The sequence below is a fragment of the Xenopus tropicalis genome, chromosome 2 (assembly GCF_000004195.4).
Source record: "Xenopus tropicalis strain Nigerian chromosome 2, UCB_Xtro_10.0, whole genome shotgun sequence".
In the NCBI taxonomy this organism is placed as follows: domain Eukaryota; kingdom Metazoa; phylum Chordata; class Amphibia; order Anura; family Pipidae; genus Xenopus; species Xenopus tropicalis.
The window spans coordinates 32457929-32485065 of record NC_030678.2 but is presented as its reverse complement, the minus strand read 5'-3'; the positions used below and the strand labels follow the sequence as shown (position 1 = coordinate 32485065).

The following is a 27137-nucleotide window of genomic DNA, read 5'->3' as shown; positions in this document are numbered from 1 at the left end:
TTTTTACGCAAAAATCGTAAAGACGCCGAAAAACTCGCGTTTTTACGCAAAAATCGTAAAGACGCCGAAAAACTCGCGTTTTACGCAAAAATCGTAAAGACGCCGAAAAAATCGCAAAATTACCGATCATTACGAAAAAAACACAATCGGACGCATTCGGCCCGTTCGTGGGTTAGTAAATGTGCCCCTTAGAGTCCAGCTATGAAGGGACTTCCAGGAGAGTTAGGAGGTTCAGATTTAGAAAATCCTGCTGTCTTTGCTGTTTTATATTTTTAGCAAGTTCCAAGAAGCCTTGGCTGAGTGTGACACTAGGACCAGCCACACACAGATTTTACCAGTTTCCTTATGAACTGTTGTCTTCCACTACCTTTCTAGCCCTTTTGTTCTTGTTGAAATATCTGAACTAGTGATATTCTCCTCAGATTCATACATAAACAAGAATGTTAGCGACAATATTGCGCTTTATACTGCTTATTTTGTGTATTATCTGTGGTCTACACAGTTTAAGAGATGTTATTTTTTCTTTTATTTTATTTTCAGATATGCCTTGTAAACGATCCTAGACCACAAAACCAATATGGAAAATTATACACTGTGCAGTTCCTGGGGAATATGGTGGGGGGCCGGAGAACTTTGTACAATAACCAGCCTATTGACATCTTAAAAAGATTGGCTGCGCTGTCTATAAAAGATGGAGAGGTAAGTATGGATGATTTATGATCGCCAAAAAACATCAAAACAGATCTTCACATACACTGTAATATTACATGTAACTATAGCAACATTGCAAGAAGGGCAAGTATTTTACATATTTCCATAATGTTTCCTCATTAGAAAAACATAGGTAAAAGGACAAAGAATACTTAACTGTATTCAATTAAAATGCCTGCTATGTTTGAATTAATTATATAATTTATCAAATTAATTGCAATCATGGGACCAATTACTCTTTATTCATCGGCTGTTACATCATTGGGAAACTCATTAACTAGCTCTTTGGCACTGTATATAATTATTACAGGGCAGTAACCTTTTTTTTTATTTATTGTGACAACCAGCACTGCAACACTTCATACAATAGTATTTTATTACATGGTAGTTATCATCTTATTCACATTAGCACTCGCTAAAATAGCTGAATCACAAGGCAATTAATTGATCAGTACACTGACTGGTTTACTGTTGGGGGGGTTAAAACTGACCCCCCAAAATGGATGGGAAATACTGCAGCAAATAAGTTTAATCAAAAAAACACTGCAGGGGTGTGCTGTTGAACTCCTTTTAACTAAGCAGAATATATATATATTGACCCACCACTATGTACACAGTGGTTTGGTGGTAAATAAAGTACATAGTTATGGGTATATTAGCTTCTTTATGAACCCAGTACTGCCGCTCTTGGAGACTAATGACCCCATTTCTGTCCATTCTCCATTCTGTTATGCCCCCAGGATTTTGCCTGTGCCTTGTCCAATTCCCCATCACTTCACACTGTTGAAACTGGGTGCCCCTCACCCCTAAATCCAAATGTCAGGTTCAATAATGTGTGCTTTTAACCCCACTCATTTTCCACCCCTAACACAAACTTGACCCATTCTTTTTAACCTATTTCTCTATAGTACTTTACTACTGTTCCCTAGCCGACTTATATAGGGGCCGATTTATCAAAATTCGAGTTTACATTTTTTTTCTTATATTTGAGAATATTCTTAAGAACCACAAATAGTCTGCATTTATTAAAGAAGAAATCCACAAAAAGTCACCAGAAAAAACGTGGCAGTAAAAGCTGGCGAGGTTCAATAAAAGTCAATGGGAAATGTCTCAACTCAACTTTATTACTCAACTTTATTTATTTTTCCAGTTTATTAATCATTCAAGGTTTTTAGCCTCACTGAAAATGAATTGGACAATGTGATTCTCGCCACCACAAGACACATGAGTTTTGTTGCGGTTATTTTAACATGCCCATGTTTTTTTCACAATCTCAAATTTTGATAAATCTGCCCTTAGTTTGATTTCTCTTTTTCCACCCCTTCTCTTTTTTTTTTTAAATGTTTAACCTTTGTATACACTTATAAAATTTAATATTTATGTAATATTTTTTCAAGCCACTTTTTCCACTTCTGTCTCTTATGCAATGTTACATGTTATAGGAGAGAGAATGTTAAGGTGTTTAAAATAAGAACAAGATGTATATTTTAGCATGTGTAGAACACATGTTAAAAATTCAGACCTTGTTCATATTTGAAAGTGTGTTATTACTTTAAAATCATTACAGTCTCTGTATTCTACTGGGTCACTAACTGAGCTGAATGGAATTGGTCCCCCCTGGCCTCAGCACTGCAGACAATAACAAATACTCTTAAGTTCTTTCAACTTATGGAAGCCAATTGCTCACATAAATGCAGATGACAGAATGCATATTTTGACATTAGACCCACTTGTTTTGAAGTAGCCTGGTCACTAATTATATACCTGATGTCATTCATCCCTTGCTTGACTCGAGTGAGTGATTACAAACGCGTGGAGTTGTAAAGGTGGAGGTTGGAAGCCACACAAAGTTTGTAGGTCATAAGTTTTAAAGCTCCACTACAAGTATCAATTTGGTTTGATGTGCAATTTTTGACATATTTACGTTTATTTGCCATTTACTTAGGCAGTGTGGTTCGGCTGTGATGTTGGGAAACATTTCCATGGCAAGTTGGGCATCAATGATTTGAATATGTAAGTTAAAAAATATTTTAGCTTTTTCTTTCTAACTACAATAATGAAGAAACCCTCAATAATTAAGAAACCCTTCATGGATTCCTTTTGATTATTTCAGCTGTTTCAATTGTTTTGTTTAATATCCAAGTGTTAGATATTCCCTGAGCCTTGTCTTTGTAAAGGATTCAGGGTCTGACAAATCCGTAGATTATAGAGTAATGAATGTCTGAACTACAGGATTAATAAAAGGGTGGTGGGAGCCTCTTTTACGTAACATAAAATAATCAGATTAATTTTTTTAAGCCATTGGGTTGTAAATTGGGCCTATTTGGATTAATAGAGGAAGAAGGAAACAACAGCCTTTATTACTTTATTGCATGAGAGTTGCATTCAGCTTTAGGGCAAAGACACACGGGCTACTTAGTAGCAGCTACTTATCATGGCTACTAAATGGCAGAAAATACCCTGCCATAGACAATACTGAGGTTTGCCTCTGCTAAAACACACAGAGACAATTATCAGTAAAGGATCAGCATTGTCTATTTTAGTAGCTCCGTGTGTTTTCATCCTTAGGGTTATGCCACATGTAGCAGATTCCACCGCTACACTTGAATGAACGGTCTTCTGTGTCTGCAGATTTCGGCACCAAAATTCATACTCACTCATTTTGAAACCAAAATCCGCCAAGAATCTACCACATGTGGCATAAGCAGAGCCTGGTAGATCAGTGCTGTCAAACTTAATACAAGTAGTGGGCCAATTATATATCACATACAGCATGTTGAAGGGCCAGATTCACTTAAAATGATGATGTCATATAGTGAAGTTTATGGAGCCTTTGAGCAGACTGGGGGCCAAAAAACCTCATCCAGCCCGCGGGCCTCCAGTTGGACAGCCCTGTGTTAGATCATAGACTGCAACTTGTTCGTTTATTGTTTGCCAGCGGCTACAGCTAATTGTTTTGATAACAACTCATGGGTATAGTTCAGCTTTGTGCAAGTGACATACTAGAGTGCTTCTTAATCATGGATCTGATTTTTAGTTATGATAAAGTGTTCCCTGCCAAAGCAAATTTGCAGTGCAGGGATAAATTACATAATTACTGGGTTCTTTAGACAAAAGATTCAGAATAGCAGAAAAACATTTCCACATGCATTACCCAAAATGGTTGAGCTTTAAAAGCACCGATGCTAACACTTAAGTTATGTGCATTCTACTTTTGTAGTCGGGTTGTCTTCCCTCTTAACTGTGTTGTCCATACTCCAAAGCTGTTAGCTGTCAGTGCTCCAGTCTTTGTAATCTAACACTAGATTTTGACCAGTATACCAATCTAACATTCAGGTGTCACTGAAAGGGAACTAAAAGTTATAGACCCAGGCTGGTTGACCTTATGTAGCTGAATATCTAAGTAAATCTATGTTGCTGTAGCAATGCAGAACATTTCTTGAGAGTAACCCATTCTACAAATATATCCCCTACAACTTGAACGTTTAGATTTTATATACTGTATATTTGCCAGTAGTGTGATCCAATGTTATTGCAGCAATGTCTTTCACAACTACCACCAGTTGACCTACAGATACATTATGTCCATTACGTTTTCTTCAAGCTACAGGGCATGATGGGTATTCCCATTCAGTTCTTTTATCTATATTCATTATTTTGCATGAAAGCCTTATAAGGGCTCTGGCACACAGGGAGATTAGTCGCCCGTAACAAATCTCCCTGTTCGCGGTCGTCTAATCTCCCCGAACTACCATCCCACCGGCGAAAATGTAAGTCGCCGGTGGGATGGCACATGCTGCGCAGGCGATTTTCGGCATATCGCCGAAAAGCCTCGCGAGGCAACTTCGGTGATTTGCCGAAATCGCCTGCGCAGCGTGTGCCATCCCACCGGCGACTTACATTTTCGCCGGTGGGATGGTAGTTCGGGGAGATTAGTCGCCCGTGACAAGGGAGATTTGTAGCGGGCGACTAATCTCCCCTTGTGCCAGAGCCCTAATGATCATTGATGCATTTCACAAATCTTCTTATCTGGTTGTTGCTTCTTTCATAAATTTACTACTTGTCTTTGTTCAGATTTGACCACGAGCTAGTGTTTGGCTTGTCTGTAAAGAACATGAACAAAGCAGAGCGGCTCATTTATGGAGATTCACTGATGACGCATGCCATGGCCCTTACAGCTGTCACAGAGAAGGTAAATGGCCTTTTATAATACAGCATTTCTAACTGTTATATATTTGGTCGTCTGGCTTAACTCATCCAATATCTCCCCATGTTTGATCCCAGAAACCATACTTCTTATCCAGTTCCACTACTAATGATACAGAATCTAATTTTACCCATGTAATGCATGGTGATAGAGCCATTTGAAGATCTTTTAAAGGAGAAGGAAAGGTAAAAACTAAGTAAGCTTTATCCGAAAGGTCTATGTAAATACAGCCATAAGCACTCACAGAAAAGCTGCACTGAGTCCTCTATCAAAAGAAACACAGGATTTCTTGTCTTCTTTTTGTAAACATGTTCATTGGGTATCTGACTTCCTCTCTCAGAAAAATCCTTCATTCCTGCTCCCTCCTCTCATAAGAATTCATAAAACTCACTCCCCCCACCCTTAGGAATGTGTAATCTTAGTTTTAACGGCTAAAGCTACAGCAGGAAGCCATGAAGACCGAGCTAAAATGGCAGCTGCAATCTTAAACAAACAGAGAAAGCTTCTAGGGCTCTGTACGATAAAGTTTTCTGCAGAATAAATATTCTAGGTGGCACTAATGTGGTGAATCTATTAGCAATAAAATGCCAAAATTACTTTCCTTCTACTTTAAATCTGTGGAAATGATTATTGGTTAAACAGACGTAAAGGAGTTGTTCACCTTTAAATTAACTTTTAGTTGCAGTTGGTTTTTGTTTATTTCATTTTATTTCAGCAGCTCTCCAGTTTGATATTTCAGCAGCTATTTGGTTGCTAGGGTCTTGTTTACCTTAGCAACCAGGAAGTGGTTTAAATGAGAGACTGGTATATGAATAGGAGAGGAACTGGACTGAATAGGAAGATAAGTAAGGAAAAGTAATGATAATAAAATTATAATAGTATCCAAGGCTATTGTGATATTGGTTGTTTTGTTAGTTGAACAAAGGTTTAAAACGTTATTACACTATTAGTTGTTTTGTTTCATTTTATATATGCGCTCCCTTCACACTTTTCTGGACACATATTGTGATAGTAATATCTACAGTTGGTATTAATGGTTGTATATATAGTTTATGGATGTGAGTGTATAGATTGGTAAGTATAGGTTTGTGTGTGAGTGTATAGATAGGTCAGTATGGGTCTGTATGTGAGTGTATAGATTGGTAGGTGTGGGTTGTGTGTGCTGGGTTTACTTGGAAGGGTTGAACTTGATGGTCTTTTTTCAACCCTATGTGACTATAAACTTACAAAGCAATAGTTTTTTGCTGTTGAGGTCAGTGACCACAGTTTGAAAGTTGGAAAGATGTAGAACTGGAAGTTTTGAAATCTATGAAAAAAATAATGAAGACCAATTGCAGTGTTGCTAGGAATAAGCTATTCATTTAAAGGTGAACCGCCCTTTATAATCGAGAGCATTAAATGGGGATCTGTCACCCACACATAAAAGCTGTACGATAAAAGTTCTTTTCAAATTAAACATGAAACCCAAATTCTTTTTTTTTTTTTTTATTAAAACATCCATACCTGTTCTAAAGGTATATAAAAAATCTCAGTTGCCAATCATATATTGCCTGTCTTGTCTGTGTCTCACGCATAGAGGCGGGGCAGGCAGTTGCTTTCACTTTCCATTCATGACTCCTTACACTCCTCACATTCATTCTCTCTCTTTAAGCTTTATAATTGTGTAGCCAGTGCTCGCGCATGTGCATTAGGTCCCCCATTCTGAAGCATAAACAAGATTTTGGGGTGATACAAAACTTGCCTTAATAACAGTGTTCAAAAATGGCCCCTTCCTACTTGCTGGGATTTATGAATTCCAAGACTATATTAACTAAGTTACACTATATAAATTATTTTGCTCACCTAACATTATAGAAAAGGATTTGGATTTATTATTTATGGTGACAGGTCCCACATCTGGGACCACAGTGTACATTGTTTAATAGTCCAGTCATGTTTAACTTGTTGGATCAAGTAGATGGGTCTGCATAGATGTGACCATACATTACTAGTTGGGTGATCAGACGAAAGCATCCAGTAATGGCAAAGAACGCAACAGGTACAATCACCTAAGTGTTTTCATAGGGTCTACAGAGAGAGATGTATATTATAGGTGTCTGTCTTACACAACTACCTGTGGTCTTGGTGGGGTATTCCAGGAATGCAGGCATGAAATGTTAATCTGCTTGTAACTATTCCATGTCTTCTTGGGAAAACCCTGATTCTCTACTGCTGCTACCTGTTATTTTAGGTTCCAAGGGCACTCAAGATATGTGAAGGGCATAGACATACTTCAGGAAGAATTGGCTGCACTAGATCAAACCTAGAAAAAGTGGCACCAGGCAAGCAGAGCAGGGAGATTAAGTTTAAAAGCAAAATATAAGATAACAAAGAGAGAAACAGAATTGTTACTGGCATATTGGATTTTTGAGAGGTCAAGATTAGATATAGATGGGGTATAGCAATATATGATGCTACCTCTTGCGTATTTAAAACAATCCATCAGATAACATGGCTAAGAAGTGAAACAGAGCTGCACATTAAGGATGTTTTTTTTTTTTTTTGTGGGATCCCTACATAAGCCTTTAGAATTATTTCCCTTTTAACAAGGCATTGAAATGTGTTTGATGTTAGCTTGCTAATCTTTACAAATTAGCTCAGGCTGGTATTGCACTTTGGTATTTGGCTAAGTTTAAGATTTACTATCTTTAATTACTTCTGGCAGCAAGCCACTGTTGTGCTGGAGAGTCATTCAGGATAACTCTTGCAACCTTTTATGTATGAACAAAACAATGTGCAATATGGCAAGGGTTTTAGATCCTCGCCAGTTTGTCTGTTGGTTCGCGTGGAGCACATTTTCGGACACAGGCACAAATAGAGCTGTTTCACTGTTTTTTTGTCTTGTTACATAGGTAGTTGAACCAAATATGTCTCAGAAGGATTTAGTCATGTTTGATGAGATCTTTTTTGTTTTTACATTTTTTTTGTAATGTTTTTTTTCTTCACGGAAATTATACATTTCCACAAAAAAACTTTTTGTTCAACTTCTGCTTTTCAAGCTCTCAAGTTTCTATTAAACAGTATTAATGAATTGTGACACCATGTAGGGTCTCCAGAAGAAAACAGCTCTACTTACTGATTGCCAGCTAAAGAGCAACAGTTGCTTTGTCCGCATCTCCTTTCCCAAACTGGCACAGCATTTTGACTGCAAATCTGCTTCCGAACCATTTTCATTTTGTTCCGACAGTGTCATTTTGTTTCCAATGGTCTAGAGGTAAATGTATAAAGCTGTACCAGTTTGGAAGTGGTGCTGCAGTCAAAAGCACTCTGAACTGGTTTGGATGCCAAAATGAGCAGGGCTACTAACAAAAATGCTAGACAGAGCCATTTTCTTTTGGAGATTTCTCTGTGGCTTCATGATGTCAACATTTGGGCATGTACAAGTGATTAATTTCAATTTATGGAATTGCATACTTCCAATCAGTCAAGAGCACAAAGGTGAAATCTAAAAGTACCTTGGCATATATTTGATTGTATTCCGATATAACTGTTCGGTTAGCTTTATGACAATGCACTTTGCTTGTATTGGATTGAGAATTGGAGATTTTTTTTTTTTTTTACATAATCTAAATAGGTTACTATACAAGTCAGCCTAGATGTTAGGTGGTGGTTGCAAATTATCCTGCTCAACTCCAGAATGGCAATTTGCAAAAGTTATGTAAGCTCCAAAATTAGTGAGTAAGCACTGTAGTAGCATCTTGTGACCATGATACTTTCAACCTAATTACAGCATTGGATAACTGGCATAGAAATACTGCTTGGTTGTGCAGTCTGTTTATATAAAATGTTATTAAGATAACCACAAGTATAACACTTGACTATCCAGTGTCAGGGGGAGACTTTCTTTGCTGCGTAGACTAAATGGACTGTTTTAAATATTTTTGTTTAAAATGTTAGTTTGTGTCCATCCAGCACCTACATGTAAACTATTTCTTAGGAACTATTGTACTGTATTATTTTAAATGAGAAATTTCATTCTAATGTCCTGCTGAGAACCATGAATGGCATTTGACCTCATTTTATCTTCCTGTGTAAGAACTAAAACAATTGTGTTGTATAAAGCTCAACTGTTTCCTTTTGCCCAGTACAGTTGAATGGTTGCCCCCCATGGCGATCTTGTTGCTTGTTTATATAACTTTCCTTACAGTAAAGGTGAACAGCAAATTATATTTAACACATAGAACACCTTAACTTTTTGGTGTCACTGGATAGGAGGATGCACCTGCCGCCAGACATAAGCGCAGGTTACAGCCTATACAAAAGGCCAGTAAGAGCTCTCTAAATGGAAGTGTAAGCGCACTTATGTCTTAAAGCCCTAATCAGTAACTCGTGAGCATCATGTTGCTCACCACTCTCTTTAATGTTGAACCCAGTGGCCTTTAAAGTAGGTTGTCATATTTGAATTTCTGGCTTGCAGGTAAGTTTTGGAAGCATAAAGACACTTTTACTTCAAGCAGAGCCTCCTGTAGGCTAGAAGTCCATATGGGGTTACCAAATGGCCAATCACAGTCATTATTTGGCATCCCCAAAGAACTTTTTCATGCTTGTGTCGCTCACCAACACTTGATACATTTGAGTGTGTCTCACAAGTTAAAAAGGTTTAACAGGGGATACCTGTCTTAAAGGAGAAAGAAAGGTAAAAACTAAGGTCTATGTAAATACAGCCATAAGCACACATAGAAATGCTGCATTGACTTCTCTGTCAAAAGATTTATTGTGTCTGTAATTCATATGCCAGAGACACTCAGCTCTCTGCTCTCTCCCCTCTCCTGCTCCCCCTCCCTCAAGAATGCTAAGAACTCACCCCCTTCCTTAGGAATTTGGATCTGAGCCAATCAGCAGGAAGTTGACTCATAGTCTTACAAACTGAGCATGTTCACTTGGTCTTGGTGCAGGAGTGAGGCATTATGGGGACCTTCTTTACACAGCTCAGCGTTTTTTCTTCCTGTTTGGCTTCTGATCATCTGAACAGGTGAAATATTGGAAGACTTAAGGGCACTATTGAGACAACTGAAGGTATGCCTGCAGCTTCAGATTAACTCTTTATTAGCCTTTCCTTCTCCTTTAAAGGGTGTGATTCCCTTGTTCAATGTAAGTTTATTGAATAGGGCTTTGTCTTGCATTGAACAGGGCAAATAGTTTTAACTTCTTGCAGCCCTTCCAAGCATATGTGGGAGGGGGAAAATTTAGTAATTGCTAGCGCACAGGAGCTTATTATCTATAGTAATCATGTTATTTCTAACTGGGGAATGGGAAGTAGGTAAAAACAAAACCATAAATCATTAGTACTTAATAATAGCAAAAAATTTGCATTTTTCTTAATTAACAATAGTCATTTTGATTCCAGTTGTGGTGTATAATCACCCCCGCTAAAAATCGTGGTTAATTGTACTGCACGATTGCTGCATTTTTTGTATATTTAACATGGAGGCTAGTCGCTGCGACTGTCTTTTTAGTTACGGAGACTTATTGCCTCATCTGTCTTCGCCCTTAGTATTGGCTCAGATCTCTACGCTGTACATTTTTTAGACATTTTAGGGCAATGACAGATGGGATGTTTTTACACCCGCATTTAATTTCGGATAAAGCAAGCGTCAAAACGCCCCTTGTTTCCTCTCCATCAGCTAACATGCGGATTGCCCTGAGTAAACATGATGCAAAGTTTCCTCAAGAGGAATCTTCAGGCTGCTTCAGAAATTAGCCTCTCCCATATGTTTCCCCAGCCAGCGATTCGCATGTTACCCTATGGAGAGGAAACGTGAAGGGAGGTGCTGCAGGGAATATAGCCCTTGGCCCAAGGCCAGTGCCATCTTTATTAAAGTCCAATGATCCGCTGCTTTATTCCATTCCCTAACAAATTGCCAACTCCTTAGTGAATAACACTTAAAATGCTGCAAAAATATTTTTCATACTCTCAGCTTTCAAATAAAATCAGAACCCCATCAATAAGTGTCTTCAATATAAAACTGATTTCTGATTCCCGAAGATAAGAGTTTAGAGAGCAGATGAACCCTTTTAGTTATGGTCACTTCTCGGTAGCGTTTTCTTGATGTCAGTAGAGAGGGTCTCAGCAAAGGATTCTTGGGAGTGCATACTATAGTCACATAACAGTGTATTTAGGCAAAGATATTAGAGGTATTCTCATATGTGCACTTAAAATAATCTGAAATTCATTAAGTTCTCCAAGGAAGAATGCAAAGCACTCCCCATGCCATTCATTCCATGACTCTTTGTGTCTTTTTGTCTTACTTAACCATTTAGCTTTTCAGCAAACTGGTACAGAGAATTCTACCCTGACATTTATATATTTGTGGTGCATGGTGATTATTTCTCTGTGCCTTTAGCTCTGCCCCCCAGTGTTCCCCTCTAAGCCGCTCTTGTACTTAAGCCTTTACCCCCCCCCCCCCCCCCCCCCAGTGTTTTCCCCAGGGAGGGGGGTCTGGTTTGCAGGCTTCTCTCTGCTTTTTGTTAGAGACCAGAAAATGATCTCGAAAACCTGATTTCAAAATTCTGACCTAATGAGTGTGTTTTGTGCTGCCAAGACCGTGGGAGGGTGGTTCATTAAAAACAAATAGCATAGATTGGCCTCCTGGCTTGCTTTATTATTCTCCCCCTGATAATTTTAGAATTTTGCTGTGGTTTTTTATCTGGCTTAAGTAACAGAAAAATGCAGAGAAACAAAAGAAAGTCATGCTTGCTGGGAATTTGGCCCTTCTCCTTGGGGGTGGTGACGGTTTAAATCCTCTGCTGCATTTGAGCAATATTAAAAACTTGTTTGTACTGTTCATATGAGCTTAACTGGTGAGCCGGTTTGTAACTCCACTGTGTTGCTATATAATTTCAAAGGGGAAGGATTAATGGGGGCAGGAAACTAATATTAAGTCAACTGCCGGAGATGATTTTGTTTTTATATCCCCCTGAGATATGCTATTATTAAAAGCTTTAAAAAAAACCACAACAGTTTATATAATAATACTATAATACATAACAGTTTATGTAATAAGATGTTATATAGTTCGCAATGCAGATTTCTTCTTCACTTCTCTAAACCATGGGTAAAACGGTGCTGTCAAACTTAATACAAGTAGTAAGCCAACTATTTCTCATGTAGCATGTTTGAAGGCCAGATTTAATTAAAATGGTTTTGTATAGTGAAGTCTGTGGAGCCTTCTAAAAGCCTTCTAAAATGGCCACATCTGGCCCACAGGCCTCCAGTTGGACAGCACTGGGGTGGAAGACTGACATACTGGAGAACTGCAGCACCAAAAAAATTATGTAATAATTATAATATACAGGTATGGGATCTGTTAACTGGAAACCCCTTTATCCAGAAGGTTCTGAATTACAGAAGGCCATTTCCCATAGATTTCTTTTTAATCAAATAATTCATATTTTTTTTTTTTTTTTTAATTATTTCCCTTTTCTCTGTAATAATAACAGTGCCTTGTACTTGATCCCAACTAAGATATAATGAATCCTTATTTGAGGCAAAACATTTAAATATTAATGATTGTTAGCAAACTTAAGGTATGGAGAAAACCCCAGGTCCCAAGCATTCTGAATAACAGGTCCCATACCCGTATAATAATCTGAAAACCGTTTTAGATCATATTTAAAGTTTGTGCTTGTGATGTTTCCAATTTAAGCAGTATCGGCAAAGCCTTATTAAGTTGAAACTAAAGCTGCCCATACATAGGCTGATAATAACTAGCAAATTGTTCACTGAGTGGCATATTGGCTTATGTATGGGGCTAAAATGTTATCCACCCTGACTAATACCTGAAACTAATTGTGAGAAAGAAAAAGCTTGAGAGAAATGAATCAGGCAGTGGATGTGGTCCTCACCTGACTGGTCTGCTTAGGCCTTTCCGATAAGTTTGTTAGCCTTGTTGCCACACAGTCTAATGAGATGCATTTGACACATCACCTTTGTGGCAAAACCAAACATAGATCCACTTAAGTGTATCTGTTTTTGAGTGGTGAAATGTTTCCATTTGTGATGAGGTGGTCAGAAATTTTTCGGTATTAAACCAACCCTTGCCTACTTCTTTCTAACCCTGCCCCAGGTCCGATCAATTGTATAACCTATACCTAGACTGTATGTATTGCATCCATGTATATGATTTCCAGTAGTGATGATTATGTAGAAAATTTTGCAACAAGGGACTCTAACAAGCTGCTTTCAAACCCACCCTGAGTTCTCATCCATACCTTTTAATAACATAAGTGTGTGAAGTCAGCCAACAAAGGGACAGGTAAGCATAATTATATCACCAATAAGCTTAAAAGTTGGGCTGGGGCTGACTTGTTTTGTCCCGAACGCACCCATCCCACAGGTACCGCAGCTTTCACATATTTTCATACCCACATTTAAGTTTTGGGTTTTGTATTTGTTATAAATGTGAATTCACAGTATTAGTTTTTCATTTTATCACTCATTCTTGCTAATAAATTAAGTAACATTTTTCCTATGTGCCTTTTTGTTTTGTTTTTTTTTTTAAGCTCGGTCAGGATGGAGAATACGAGAAATGGCGAGTGGAAAACTCATGGGGAGACGATCGGGGAAATAAAGGTATAAAGAATGATATTGTGCATGGACAGTGTCTGTACTGTTTGACTATGGTGCCTTTAGGTTGGCTTGGAGACGCCAATAGAAATGATTTATTTTAGGAAAGGCTCTGGCTGGTATATAATTGGCATGTCATCAATGTGTAAAGTTTGTTTCCAAAGGACATTGGTTTCTCTCCGTTTTCTGAAGTGTTGCTACCACATTAATTGGACAGGTGGCTGAACATCAGCTTCTTTGGAAGAAAGTCACCAATACAGTGTGTTTCCTGTAGACTTGCTGGGAGACCATCCCAGACACTGTTTTACATTAGATTATTTTAGGAGTAGCTGAAGCAACAAATTTCCATCAAAGTCTTCAGAGAAGTGCTGTGGATGTAAAATGGTAACAGCTTATTGCTGAATGTAAATAGTTGTGCCAAAGCACATGTTAAAAGTGCCCTGGCCTAGTGCCTAGCCTAAATCACACACCAGCTGACTATAGCTTTCTTGTTTGTAATGTGATAGTAATTCTTTAACTGTGGGGCTACCACCCCAGGGGGGACTGTATTGAACCCCTAAGGGCAGTGACACATGGGGAGATTAGTCGCCGGCGACAAATCTTCGTTGTTGGGGGCAACTAATCTCCCCGCAATGCCATCCCACCGGCTAGAATGTAAACCGCTGGTGGGATGGCATACACAGCGCTGTGATTTTTTAGTTCTGTGATTTTACAGTTTTGCATTACAATAGCTGATATCTGATTTCTAGGTTCTATCTATAGCCCTAGCAGCAAGGCAGTGGATGAAATGACAAAAGATGAATAACCAAAAAATATCTAGTCTCCGGTTCAAAGGAAGAATAGAAGGACTAATAATTTAAAAATTACAAAAAAGGTTAATGTAAATGTTAACTTCCCCTTTGAATCTTTTCTGTCTGCTCAGCAATAGCTGGAGCATTACAGTTATGAAAAATTATTGGTGAACTTTGTATAAAGTACTTACGAAAAATGCTTTAGCTCCTAGTTGTTGCTCTGTGCTGCAACCAAATACAACTGCAAAAATCCAAAAATAGGAAAAAAAAGCTCCAGCAGATTAACTGCAAAACATTTATTATGGGTAGTGGTAACACCCACAGTTATGTGCAGCTTTTGAAAACACATGTTAAATGTATAGCTTTGTTATGTTGGTGGATCATTCATTCATGCTCCCCTATTCCCATCTGTTTACCTTCCTGTCGATTCACATGAGTAGCATTACAGAATGGGTATCTCCTCCAGTTCCTGCTGAAAAGGGATGAACTCTGTGCCTTTCTTTAAATCCCCCCCTTCCATGTAAATGTATATTACTATGTAACATGATGTCTTTGACATTTTGCACTTAGGGACTGAGTGAGGGCAATTATCTTTATTTTTCCAAAGCATAGACATGCGGCTACATTTTCATGTTTTATTTAGAATGACAACTGGGACAGGGAGATATAAAGATTGTTTGTACATAGGAAGGGGGTGAAGACAGAAATTGAGATTCAAATAGAGCTTATTGTATTACAAGGAAAAAGAGACTGTTTGGTATAGCTTTTTGTAAAGAACTACAGAAGTAAGAGCAAGAGACTGCAGTTAGCAAAGAACATTATTGGTTAGCCCTATTTTGATTAATACCTTTTTTTGCAGGTAGTTTATTGTAAATACTTTGTGTATTGTTATATACGCAACAAATAATGTTCATTGCAATAGCAGTAGAGACAGAGATTAGGCTAATGCCAGGCATGGGGTGGATTCTCTGCCTGTATTTATCCGCAGGCCAAGAATCCGCCTCATGTGGCATTAGCCCACTCTTGCTCAACTGCTATGGTTCACAAACTGTGAAGTTTCCCCAATGGAGTACCCACTGTAGTGGAAAGGGACTCCAGCCTAAAGGTTGATGAGGGCAATATTTAGGGTTGAGTAGTTTTTTCACACTATGAATATACTTATAGTAGGAAGGCTTTGTGCCCATGTTTTTATACATTTGCAATCAAGTTGCACAGTCCTGCATAGACAACCTTCAATTCCAACTGTTACAGAACTTGTACTCTCAGCACTACCCCCCTCCCAGCTCATTGGTAAATGTTGCCTCCTCTGACATGGCAGCAATAGCTCTTATGGAAGTCAGATTTGTGGGTTGATTGCAAATACGTGTTTATTTGGGTTTGCATTCCATTACATGTTATGGTTTATAGATTATGCAATGATGTGTTCCAGTGAGTTTCTCTCAAACCTTTTAGAGAGACAGCTCTTTTTTGGTGGCTTTCATGAATTATTTATTTAGAAGCCCATCTGTTATTTAGGTCCTTAAACGTGTCCACAAATGAATAATATTGCTGTTTAACGTTACATCAGCTTATAAAAACAGTTTATACTTGGTGGGGTTGTCATTCTCCTTCCTCTGCTGCTTGTGAATTAGGACTCGTCCATAATAAGCATTTACTTTTCTAGAAGTTGAATCTCTATTCAGAAGTTAAAAATCTGTAAACCTCTAGTAAATCCAATGGCTTACCAAGACGCAGACTACTTTTTTTTTTATCACCAGTTACAGACACCAGATAGCTTCCTCTAATCCAACTAGAAGTTAGGCAGGTATATATAGATATTATGGTTGAACATGATGGACGTATGTCTTTTTTCAACCCAACTTACTATGTTACTATGTAATTTTTAGTTGCATATTCTTCTTTTGGATGTCTCTTTAATTTGTGTATATTTCTATAATGCTAAACTCTCTACTTGATGAAAAAGGCGGTTCATTAGTTCTCACGCCACTTTATCATGTATGACCCACAAAGAGCTCAAAGCTGAGAGTTTTAGTAATGAGTTAATATCTTGGGTTCACGTGGAAATAGAAGGTTATCAACCTGCGGAAGCCTAGCTCAGTAGGATAAGCCGGTTTTACTGGGATGCATCCTAGACAAACAATGATCATGCCTGTAGAGGAAAGTAAATTAAATGTGCAGACATGGGACTTGTTATCCAGAATGCTCAGGACCTGGGGCTTCCTGGATAAGGAATCTTTCCGCAATTTGGGTCTCCATACAATAAATCTGCTATCAAAATCATGTAAATGTTACATAAACCAAATAGGATCATTTTGCCACCAATAAGGATTAATATCCTTATATTATACAGGTATAGGACCCATTATCCAGAATGCTTGGGACCAAGGGTATTCCGGATAAGGGGTCTTTCCGTAATTTGGATCTCAATACCTTAAGTCTACTAAAAAATCAATAAAACATTAATTAAACCCCATAGGATTGTTTTGTGTCCAATAAGGATTAATTATATCTTAGTTGGGATCAATTACAAGGTACTGTTTTATTTCTACATAGAAAAAGGAAATCAGTTTTAAAAATCTGAATTATTTGATTAAAATGGAGTCTATGGGAGACGGCTTTCCGTAATTCGGAGCTTTCTGGATAACGGGTTTCCGGATAAGGGGTCCGATACCTGTACTATATATCTTAGTTGGGATCAAGTTCAAGGTATTGTTTTATAATTACAGAGAAAAAGGAAATCATTTTAAGGAAATAATTCAAAAAAGTCAGTGGGAGATGGCCTTTCCATAATTCTGAACATTCTGGATAACGGGTTTCCGGATAACGGGTCCCATACCTGTATGTTAATTATATATATGCATAGATTGGAATGTGCAGTTTGCAAGCAGACCACACAGCGCTAAAATCATTCACTCCTTGCGGACCTTTCTGTGATTCCAAGCAAATCATTGCTCCAAGATATTTTAAGCAGCACTTTGCAGGAAATGCATTGGTGTCTGCCCTAGTGGAGCTTACAATCAAATTTACACAGCAGACTGTGGTCAGTTTCACACGGCAAAACTGAAATATATATTTTTATTTATATGCCCCACTTATAAAATTTGCTACTATTCTGGGTGAGATATTTTGCTCTATATAATCTGATTTTCTGGTTATCCTAGTCTCTGCCTTTCTAGACCAATGTCTCATATTTGGCTGTGACTCAATACCTTCACTTTGGCCTTTTTTTGCTTGCTCCACAGTAACTGCTTCCTTCTAAGTTTCTAATCCATGCGACCCTTGCAAGGAGGCACCACTGAGCACCCAGAGCAACAGAGAACATACTTGATACATTGCAGATACTTGTTAGAATCAAATATGTGGCAGTAAGTAATGCCTACAGCAAAAGCAGCACACTATGATAGCGCTTTGTTTATTAAAGCAAACAGACTTAATACAAATGCTTTAAAAATATTTACATAGATGTCAGGTGTCACTGCACCACAGCTCATAACTTTTCTGGAGCCACAACAGCAACATTCTCTTTCTCCATAGAAAGCATTCAAGGTGCTGATGACCATATTTCAATACAGTCAGGTTCCCACAGAATTTATTACAATGTTAGTTTGATATTTATATCTGGTGGCTTTTACACACAGTAATAAGCTGGCTTTGGTACATACATATCTTTGTGTCTTGTCTTGTTTGGACTCTGCTAAAGGAAAAGCATTTGTTCTGTAGTCGCGTACAGCAGGACATCGGAAAGCGCCAGGATGTGTCCCTGGCACCAGCAATGAATTATTCATTGAGCATGCACCCCACCCAAATCTATCAGCTTTGATAACATAACTAACTCCTGACTGAGCCAAGTTTGGACATTGCTTAATCTTCATACTGCCAGCAAGTGTTTACTTGCACTGCATGGCGATTGTACCCCTTCTTTCTGAATGCAGTTTAAAGGGGCTCTACATACAGTAGCTTAGGTATTATTCAGTGGTGTAGCTTCAAAAGGCCAGGGTTCCCGCAAGAAAATCTTCCAAAAGAATCTGTGGAAAGGCACAGCCTCACAGATGATTTTAATTTATCGTTTTACGATTAATATTTGCAAGCTACTTGTTAACTTTGAGAAAGTGCAACATGTATATCTATTATTTGTTGGTATTGCAAGAATATATTGCTACATTCACATTTTTGTTCATTCTGATGTATGCAATTAAAGTAAGCAGAACTGCCTAAAATTGAGGGTGGAGTAGGACAGTGTTTTTCAACCTTTTTTGGGCAAAGGCACACTTGTTTCATGAAAAAAATCACGAGGCACACCACCATTAGAAAATGTTAAAAAATTTAACTCTGTGCCTATATTGACTATATATAAAGTAATTCTCTTGAATAGGAATCAAATAAACACAAAGAAAGTATTTTTATAATTACTTTATTATGAAATATTAAGTAAACAAAATAGTGAAACATTTTCTCCACAAACCCACCCCCCCACTGATTTTTTTTTTTTTTTTATACACACAAAAATTTTATATTATATATTATTATTAATTGTTTTCTTACATGTCAGGCTGTCTTGGGGTGCGGCATCCAGGGGTGTCCCGGGATTGTCCTCCGGTGGGGAGTAGGGCGGCTGTGCATGGGCCTGGCCCCTGGTGGATCTGGTCTGTCGGGGCAGGGCCTGGGCAGTTGCTCCCCCCGGTCGGGTTGTGCCAGGGCAGGATAGTGCTGCCTCTCCTCTCTGGTTGCTCCGCCCTCCTGGATCCGATGCCGGATGACGTCACAGGCAGTGACGATTTCCGGGCATCAGGGAGCCAGGAAGTGGAAGGTGTCCCAGAGGGGACCGCACCTACGGCACACCAGGCAACATCTTGCGGCACACTAGTGTGCCGCGGAACAGCGGTTGAAAAACGCTGGAGTAGGAGACCTCCAAGACACATGGTCCTTACAAGATATGGCGGACACTCAGGGTTGTGTGTCCGTCTACTACGAAAGTCTGTCCTCTTTCCACTGGACTTGATTCTCATGTACTTGATATCTTAAAATATTTTGATACATAAACATTTATTCATGTACCAAAACCTGTGTGTAGAACTGCGGCAATGTTGCCAAATGGTGGACATGTGGAAACATTTGCCACTTACATTTTTGAGCAGACATTTTTTAAGATGATTCTATAGCTATTCTCCAGTGCCCCTGTATATTTACCCAAAAAACACAGAAAGTTGACAAAATTTCTACCAATTTTATGTGGAGCAATAAATCACCTAGAATCGTATCATCCTACAAAGTCCCTAAGCACCTAACACATAAATCTGGATAAGGCTAGTAAACTGAGCACTTCCAGCATTCAAGCTCACTAATTTGTGTAGAGGTTGGTAAATTAAATTGGATAAAATCTAGATAGATAGACATAGAAAGACTGCCTGTGGCAAATGGATATAGTTTACATAATTGTCTAGAACAGAGGTCCCAACCTGTGTTACCCATGTGGGCTGCCAGCACAGGAGGCTCTGTTTGGAGAAAACCAAATTTAAAAACAAAATCCTCCTAGAAATTTAAAAATTGGCACCTGTTTAAAAAAAAATAAAAAATTTGAGGCTACTGGGAGCAACATGAATGAGGGTGGGGAGTGATATGTTGCTGGTGAGCCACTAGCTGCTGAGACTGGTAGAGAACCATTTATTTGTGCTATAAGATCTCCTAAACAATTAGTAATTACACTGCATAACTTTCTGGCGCTGTATAAAGAGCCGATGATAAAACCCCCACCTCACCACCTCCAACTCTTCCCCTGCCCATTCTCTCTTCTTTCATTACTTTCCCACTTTTCAAAGAAAATTAGAATTTAAAAAAAAACATGTTTACAGAAAAAAGCTGCAGAATTATTTCAAATCAGATGGTACACTATAAATATTTGCAGATCCTCAAGAAACAGGATTTCAGTTGAACGCTATGTTTTTCCATGCAAGTAACTAACTGGGTAGTAAGACTTCCTTTGTTCCATTTTGTACCAACCAGTTTTCATGTTTTGCCCAATGTAGCTGCAGGTGGGTGATGTTCTAAATATCGAATTGCCCATGGAAAAGTGACCCCTGCTTTTGCAAGTAGGAGAGGAGGCTGTCATATGATTTTCTCATTATGGTACCGGAGTTTGGGACGTCAGATTCTAAGCTCTTTGGGACAGGGACCTCGTCCTAACTGTGTGTTAAATAAATCTATCCTTAAGTGCTTAGGTGTTTAAGTACATACATGCATAATACATAGGCCTTATTTTATCCTGCATGGCAGTGTTCACTTTAGCTATAGTGCCACAGATATATTTTTCACTCAGTACTTACATTACAGTGCCATAGACTCATTTTAGGAATGTGTTGTGTTTTGAATGGGTCTTCCAGTCTTCTTCGGCATATATTGTTTGGAACATAATTCTATCCTGCAGGAATTTGGGTGGTACATCAGAAAGGAAATAGTGAGTACAATAAATCAGTCAGCACAGTGGAAGGCATTCTGCCTATCAGGTAGTGCATCTCTTTTGATTAGAAGGTGCTTATATACAGTCTCCATATTTCCCGTTTTCTAATTGAAGAGGCGTGGTCTGTTATATCATTCTTTGGCGGCTTTGTGGGGCTCCTTTAAGCTAAACCATGCTTGCCTCTGTAGCGATATTAGGTATTTCAGTACTGCATGTCCTGCAAAACGATATGGCGTAAAAAAAGAGTGTTTACTGTATCAATGAGCAGATCTGAAAGGAAGAGAGGGCAGATGGGTTTTGGACATATCAATTGTCTCAGACAGTAGAGCAGTAGGGTCAAAACTGACCAAATGACACTATAGTATGTATGTATGTATAACTTTATTTATAAAGTGCCACAAGGGTACGCAGCGCTGTGCAATCTTACAATATACAAAATTACACACAGGGAGGAGAAGTATATAAATATATATAAATGCACAGGGAATAAATGCCATGTGGTATGAGACACAGTAGGAAGGAGGTCCCTGCCCCAGAGAGCTTACAGTCTAAGTGATTGGGTAACCAGTGAAGAAATGTAGTGAGGAGCAGAGAAGTGAAGGGCTTTGAATGTTAGCAGAAGGACTTTGTAAGCTACCCTTTGCTTAACAGGCAGCCATGCTAGAGAGCTTCAGTGAGGCTTAGCAGGTTCCCTCTTAGGAGAGAGCAGGAGGATCCTGGCAGCAGAGTTTAAGATTGATTGCAGGGGAGAGAGGTGGGAGTCTGGGAGGCCGGTTAGTAGGAGATTGCAGTAATCTAAGCAGGAAAGGATAAGGGCATGGATTAGTGTTTTAGCTGTTACTTGTGAAAGGAAGGGGTGTATCTTGGCAATATTGAGGAGGAAAAAACGGCAGGTTTTGGCAGTGTTATTAATATGGTTAGAGAAGGAGAGTGACTGGTCAAAGATAACCCCAAGGCAGCGTGCAGAATTAACAGGGTTGATGGTCATGCCATCAATAGTGATGGTGAAAGGAGGAGAAGGGCTAGGTTTGGGCGGGAAGACCATGATCTCTGTTTTAGCTAGGTTAAGTTTGAGTTGGTTCATCCAGGAGGAGATAGCCAGGAGGCAGTTACCAATCTGGGTTTGAACATCAGTGGTTAGTGCAGGGGTGTCTAAATATATCTGGATGTCATCTGCATATAAGTGATATTTAAAACCAAAAGAAGAAATAAGGTCTCCTAAAGAGAGAGTGTACAGGGAGAACAGTAACGGACCAAGCACAGAGCCCTGAGGCACCCCCACACTTTCTGAAAATCAGACTGCATAGGGTCCAAGTCAGCAAATTCCTGGGGGGTGTGTTCAGATACGATTGATTCATTAGGTGAAGGATGAAGTAGTGCGTTAAATATGGAAAATAATCGCTGTGGGTTTGATTTATTATTATTTATAAGTGTGTTATAGTATACTAGCTTGGGCTGGGATAGGGCAGTATTGAGACACACCATAAGAAATTTATAGCGGAGGAAATCCGCTTTCATGCGAGATTTCCTCCTAATGCGCTTAGCGGATCGTACACAGGAGCACAGAAATCGTGTTTGAGGGTTTAGCCAGGGACGGGGATTGCAGGCACAACTGCGGTGCGGCTGCAGGGGGCCATGGGTGTTTATTGCGGATGATAAAATAGAGTTGTAGGTATTTACCAGTAACTCAGGATCAGAGGAAGCACAGAAGGAGGAGAGGTTAGAACTGAGAGAGTTAGAGAGAGCAGTTATATCAACCATTCGAGTGTTGCGAATCAGGGTTTTAGGCTGAGCGTTAGTAGAAGGAGAAGGAGACGCATGCGAGATAGAAAAAGAGCTAAGATGATGATCTGAGGAATGTAAGAAACTAGTTCACTTTTACTAGAGAATGTGTTGAAAGGCTCTCATTTGATACGCCGCTGCAGCATGGGCAGTTTAAAGAATTATTTCACTACTATCCTATTCTGTATTATAGAAGATCAATTTCTAATTCCTCTGATTCCTCTTTTTCCCAGGTTACCTAATCATGGCGGATAACTGGTTCAGTGAGTATGTCTATGAAGTTGTTGTGGACAAGAAGCATGTTCCTGAAGATGTTCTAGAAGTGCTGACGCAGGATCCTGTCGTCCTGCCTGCCTGGGATCCCATGGGGGCTTTAGCTTAGTGGCCAAGCCTCGGCATTCATTTCTGATGTGTTCACTTCACCTTCAAGACTTATTACCCTCTTCCTGAACTGGTGTAGTCCTGGGGAAAATAAACTGAAAGAAATGCTGCATGTCTTCATGCACGAGAAAGAAGAGATTGCTGTTGAATGCAAACATCTAATTCCACCTTGAATCCACCACTCAGGAAGAGTGTTTCTTCATCCACATCTGTGTAATTTACAGAGGAAACTCTCTAGCGCACACATACTTTGACCTTCATGAGCAAATTTTTTAAAATTTTTTACAATCTTTTTTTTTTCTGTCAAAAGCTACAAATTTTATGATCATCCGTGTACTGTAAACTGCTTTTACTTGAGACATCTCTAAGACCATAATATGATAGACACCTGAATACAAATAAACAGAAATTGGTTTCATTTTGGTCTTAATGCTGGAAGCAAGTAAATTCTCTTTCTGACTGGCCAAACCTGCCGAGGCTTATATTATTGGGAGTAAAATGTGTAGGTTTTTTTGTCTGATTTTAACTTTGTAGTTAAACAGAAATGCCTAGGTACAAACCATCTGCTTGGTAAATCTTTCTTTACTTGGTCTTTAAGTTTATTGTGGGGACAAGGATTTCATCATTTCATAGGGAAATGTGCCCATTTTATTTTCCATATATTTTACAATAAATCGACTATACATTTTTACCTTGCATATTTACATTTAACATTTTGATTGGAGGTGCCCTTTTGCCTGCCTCATGGGAGATGAAAAGTTTCCAGTTACTAAAGCAATGGCAGATAACTGGTTAGATCACAGTAGTGCCTTTAGTTACTGATGGCACATAAAAAACATAACCTTGCACTCGCCATGTTGTGATTGTTAGTTTAGATAGAGATATCCAGTGAGGTCTGAAAAAATATTGCAGCAGAGGCATGATGCATAGGAACAGGTCTAAGATGTTGCCTACTTCCTGAGGCTTCTAAGAAAAAATGTTGTGACCTAGATCCCACAATGAATCCTTGCTTATTCCTAATCATGGTATGTGCCTTCTAGTCTACACAATATTCAATGTAAAATTGTGTGCTGACTTTACACATACCTGTGTTGGGTTTGAAAAGGCCAAATCTGGCCTGTTTGATTTGAGTTACATTCTGTACATCACGGTTGACCCTGGTACTATATGTCAAAGGTTTATTGACCAGGGGCTTCCAGAGAGTGGGGGCTCCCAACTTTTTTTTTTTTTTTAACTTGTGAGCCACATTCAAATGTAAAAAGAGTTGGGGAGCAGCACAAGCATAAAAAAGTTAATGGGATGCCAAATTAAGGCCGTTATTGGCTATTCCATGAGGCTCTGTTTTTCAGTTTACCTGGGTTTTATGTAACCAAAACTAGCCTCCATGCTTTGAGGCCACTGGGAGCAACATCCAAAGGGTTGGTGAGCAAACATGATGCTTCTGAACCACTGGTTGGGGATCACTCTAGCATATGATGGACCTTCATACAAAGATATGCTTAGGGGCTTAAAAGCCTATGCTTTGTATATTTGGTTTGACTGTTCCATTCTTTATAGCTGGGTTGTTCCTGGTATTTTATATAGCAAAGAGCATAATGAACCTTCCTAAAGCCTAGGTATGTAGATTTGGCACAATAGGTTGTAATTTTTAGAGGCAGCCTTGGAAGATTCTTTCATTTTTATATCAACTACTAGTTAAATAGGTTGGTTCTTACTACAATAATTTCTCTGACCAGAGATCTTAAACTCTTCCGGATAAAATAAAGGCTTATCAGTGATCATTGTACCTAATCGACTAAAGGAGAAATGTTCCCCTTATATCTTAGTGTGTTACCTTCACTGATTCAGTTGTGTCGTGTAACACAATCAGTAGAACAATGTGTAAATGGCCAGAGCCTGATTTTGCAGTCATTCAGACATTTGGAATGGCTGGTCACTATCGGCAGTATGTTATGCTTCCAGATCTCCTTGACCGGTATCTTTAGCTCTGTAGTTTTAAAGACAGTGAACAAGTAGACTCCAGAAAGGTTAATGAGCTCCTCCATTTGCTGTTGTTTTATGTTTCCTTTCTTATGCTGGTTTCTTGTATTAATATTTCTCTGACTTGATGGTGCTTTGAAATTTTTAATAAAAAAATACATAAAGCAAGAGTCACTATATTATGTTTGGTGCTGTAGCTTAAAGGCCAGTACACCCCTTCGTTCAACATTAGTTCAATAACTAGGACTTGTGCTGAACATGCTTTCTCACTATTATTTAACCTATGCAACTACATCCGACTTGTAGGATGCAATCTGTCGATCCATCTCTTAATTTAGAGATTTTTTTTTTCTTTTTTGAACTAAATAGGGCAATTTCTCAAACTGAAAGCATAGTAAGGAGAAAGTCCACTGGGAAGCCCACCCCTTCCACCAGCTGCAGCCTGTTAGTTTTTTAGATAAGGAGTACCTCATTATACCGAGGGTTTCTCAGTGGAGTTCTGATTAGTTTTGATTAGGGTTGTTATTGTACAAACAGGAAGTAGAATGTGACTTTAGTTTGTTTTGATGTTCAAAGGGCAAAAACTGTTCAGCACAAACCCTATTCACTGAGCCAATATTAACAAAATGGTGTATTTTATATGCTTACAGGGATTTATCTCATTTATATCAAGTATAAACAGGGCAGGAACACAAACACATCATTTCAGGGCTGTATTTAATTGCAACATTGTGAATATATAACTCATATGTGTAAGCAATAATTATATGCATGAAAGGTTTTGTCTAAGGAAAAAGTGGCCCTATTTCTAGTTTATACGTGGTCTGTTATATGGTTTCTGGTTATAACCATGTGACTGGCCATCACAACCCCTTTGGTGGCCCTAAACAAAAGGTGTTGAACGCATGCTTTCCCTTAATCTGCAGACAGTGCAGAAGTTTTTAATATATTTTGCACAAACTAAATTTTAGGAATAAAAGTGTCTGTATACATACGTACAAATTGGCATAAACAAGAGAATGGAAAACACACTGACGGCCCTTGATCAAACAGAGGTGATTTATTAAGATTGTGTACGCCCTGATTCCAACTTTTTAAACAAAAAGAGGATCAACACATTCAGGATGGTAAAGTAATCATCGCATCCTAATCAAGACCCATGAGTGTATATATTTAAATCACTGAGATTCCCAAAAAGGAAGAAAAGAATAGAATGTGGTGTCGTAAACATTACTGTAAACCTACCAAGACAAGGCCGTCCACCTAAACTCACAGGCCGAACAAGGAGAGCGCTGATCAGAAATGCAGCCAAGAGGCCCATGGTGACTCTGGGGGAGCTGCAGAGATCTACAGCTCAGGTGGGGGAATCTGTCCATAGGGCAACTATTAGTCGTGCACTGCACAAAGTTGGCCTTTATGGAAGAGTGGCAAGAAGAAAGCCATTGTTAACAGAAAACCATAAGAAGTCCCGTTTGCAGTTTGCCACAAGCCATGTGGGGGACACAGCAAACATGTGGAAGAAGGTGCTCTGGTCAGATGAGACCAAAATGGAACTTTTTGTCCAAAATGCAAAACACTATGTGTGGCGGAAAACTAACACTGCACATCACTCTGAACACACCATCCCCACTGTCAAATATGGTGGTGGCAGCATCATGCTCTGGGGGTGCTTCTCTTCAGCAGGGACAGGGAAGCTGGTCAGAGTTGATGGGAAAATGGATGGAGCCAAATACAGGGCAATCTTGGAAGAAAACCTCTTGGAGTCTGCAAAAGACTTGAGACTGGGGCGGAGGTTCACCTTCCAGCAGGACAACGACCCTAAACATAAAGCCAGGGCAACAATGGAATGGTTTAAAACAAAACATATCCATGTGTTAGAATGGCCCAGTCAAAGTCCAGATCTAAATCCAATCGAGAATCTGTGGCAAGATCTGAAAACTGCTGTTCACAAACGCTGTCCATCTAATCTGAGCTGGAGCTGTTTTGCAAAGAAGAATGGGCAAGGATTTCAGTCTGTAGATGTGCAAAGCTGGTAGAGACATACAGACAGACAGACTGGCAGCTGTAATTGCAGCAAAAGGTGGTTCTACAAAGTATTGACTCAGGGGGCTGAATAATTACGCACACCCCACTTTGCAGTTATTTATTTGTAAAAAATGTTTGGAATCATGTATGATTTTCGTTCCACTTCTCACGTGTACACCACTTTGTATTGGTCTTTCACAT

The 27137-nt window shown here is 39.0% G+C and overlaps 1 protein-coding gene across 1 annotated transcript in view; it reads left to right on the top strand.

Moving 5' to 3' along the window:
- Nucleotides 1–25067, top strand: part of blmh (bleomycin hydrolase) — a 44429-nt gene extending 19362 nt beyond the window's left edge. Inside the window, exons 8-12 of the mRNA NM_001006899.1 lie at nt 541–699; nt 2657–2724; nt 4786–4903; nt 13460–13529; nt 22784–25067. Coding sequence (NP_001006900.1) covers nt 541–699; nt 2657–2724; nt 4786–4903; nt 13460–13529; nt 22784–22932 — 564 coding nt within the window. The 3' untranslated portion in view covers nt 22933–25067. The remainder of the gene's footprint in view (nt 1–540; nt 700–2656; nt 2725–4785; nt 4904–13459; nt 13530–22783) is intronic.
- Nucleotides 25068–27137: the final 2070 nt, after the last annotated feature.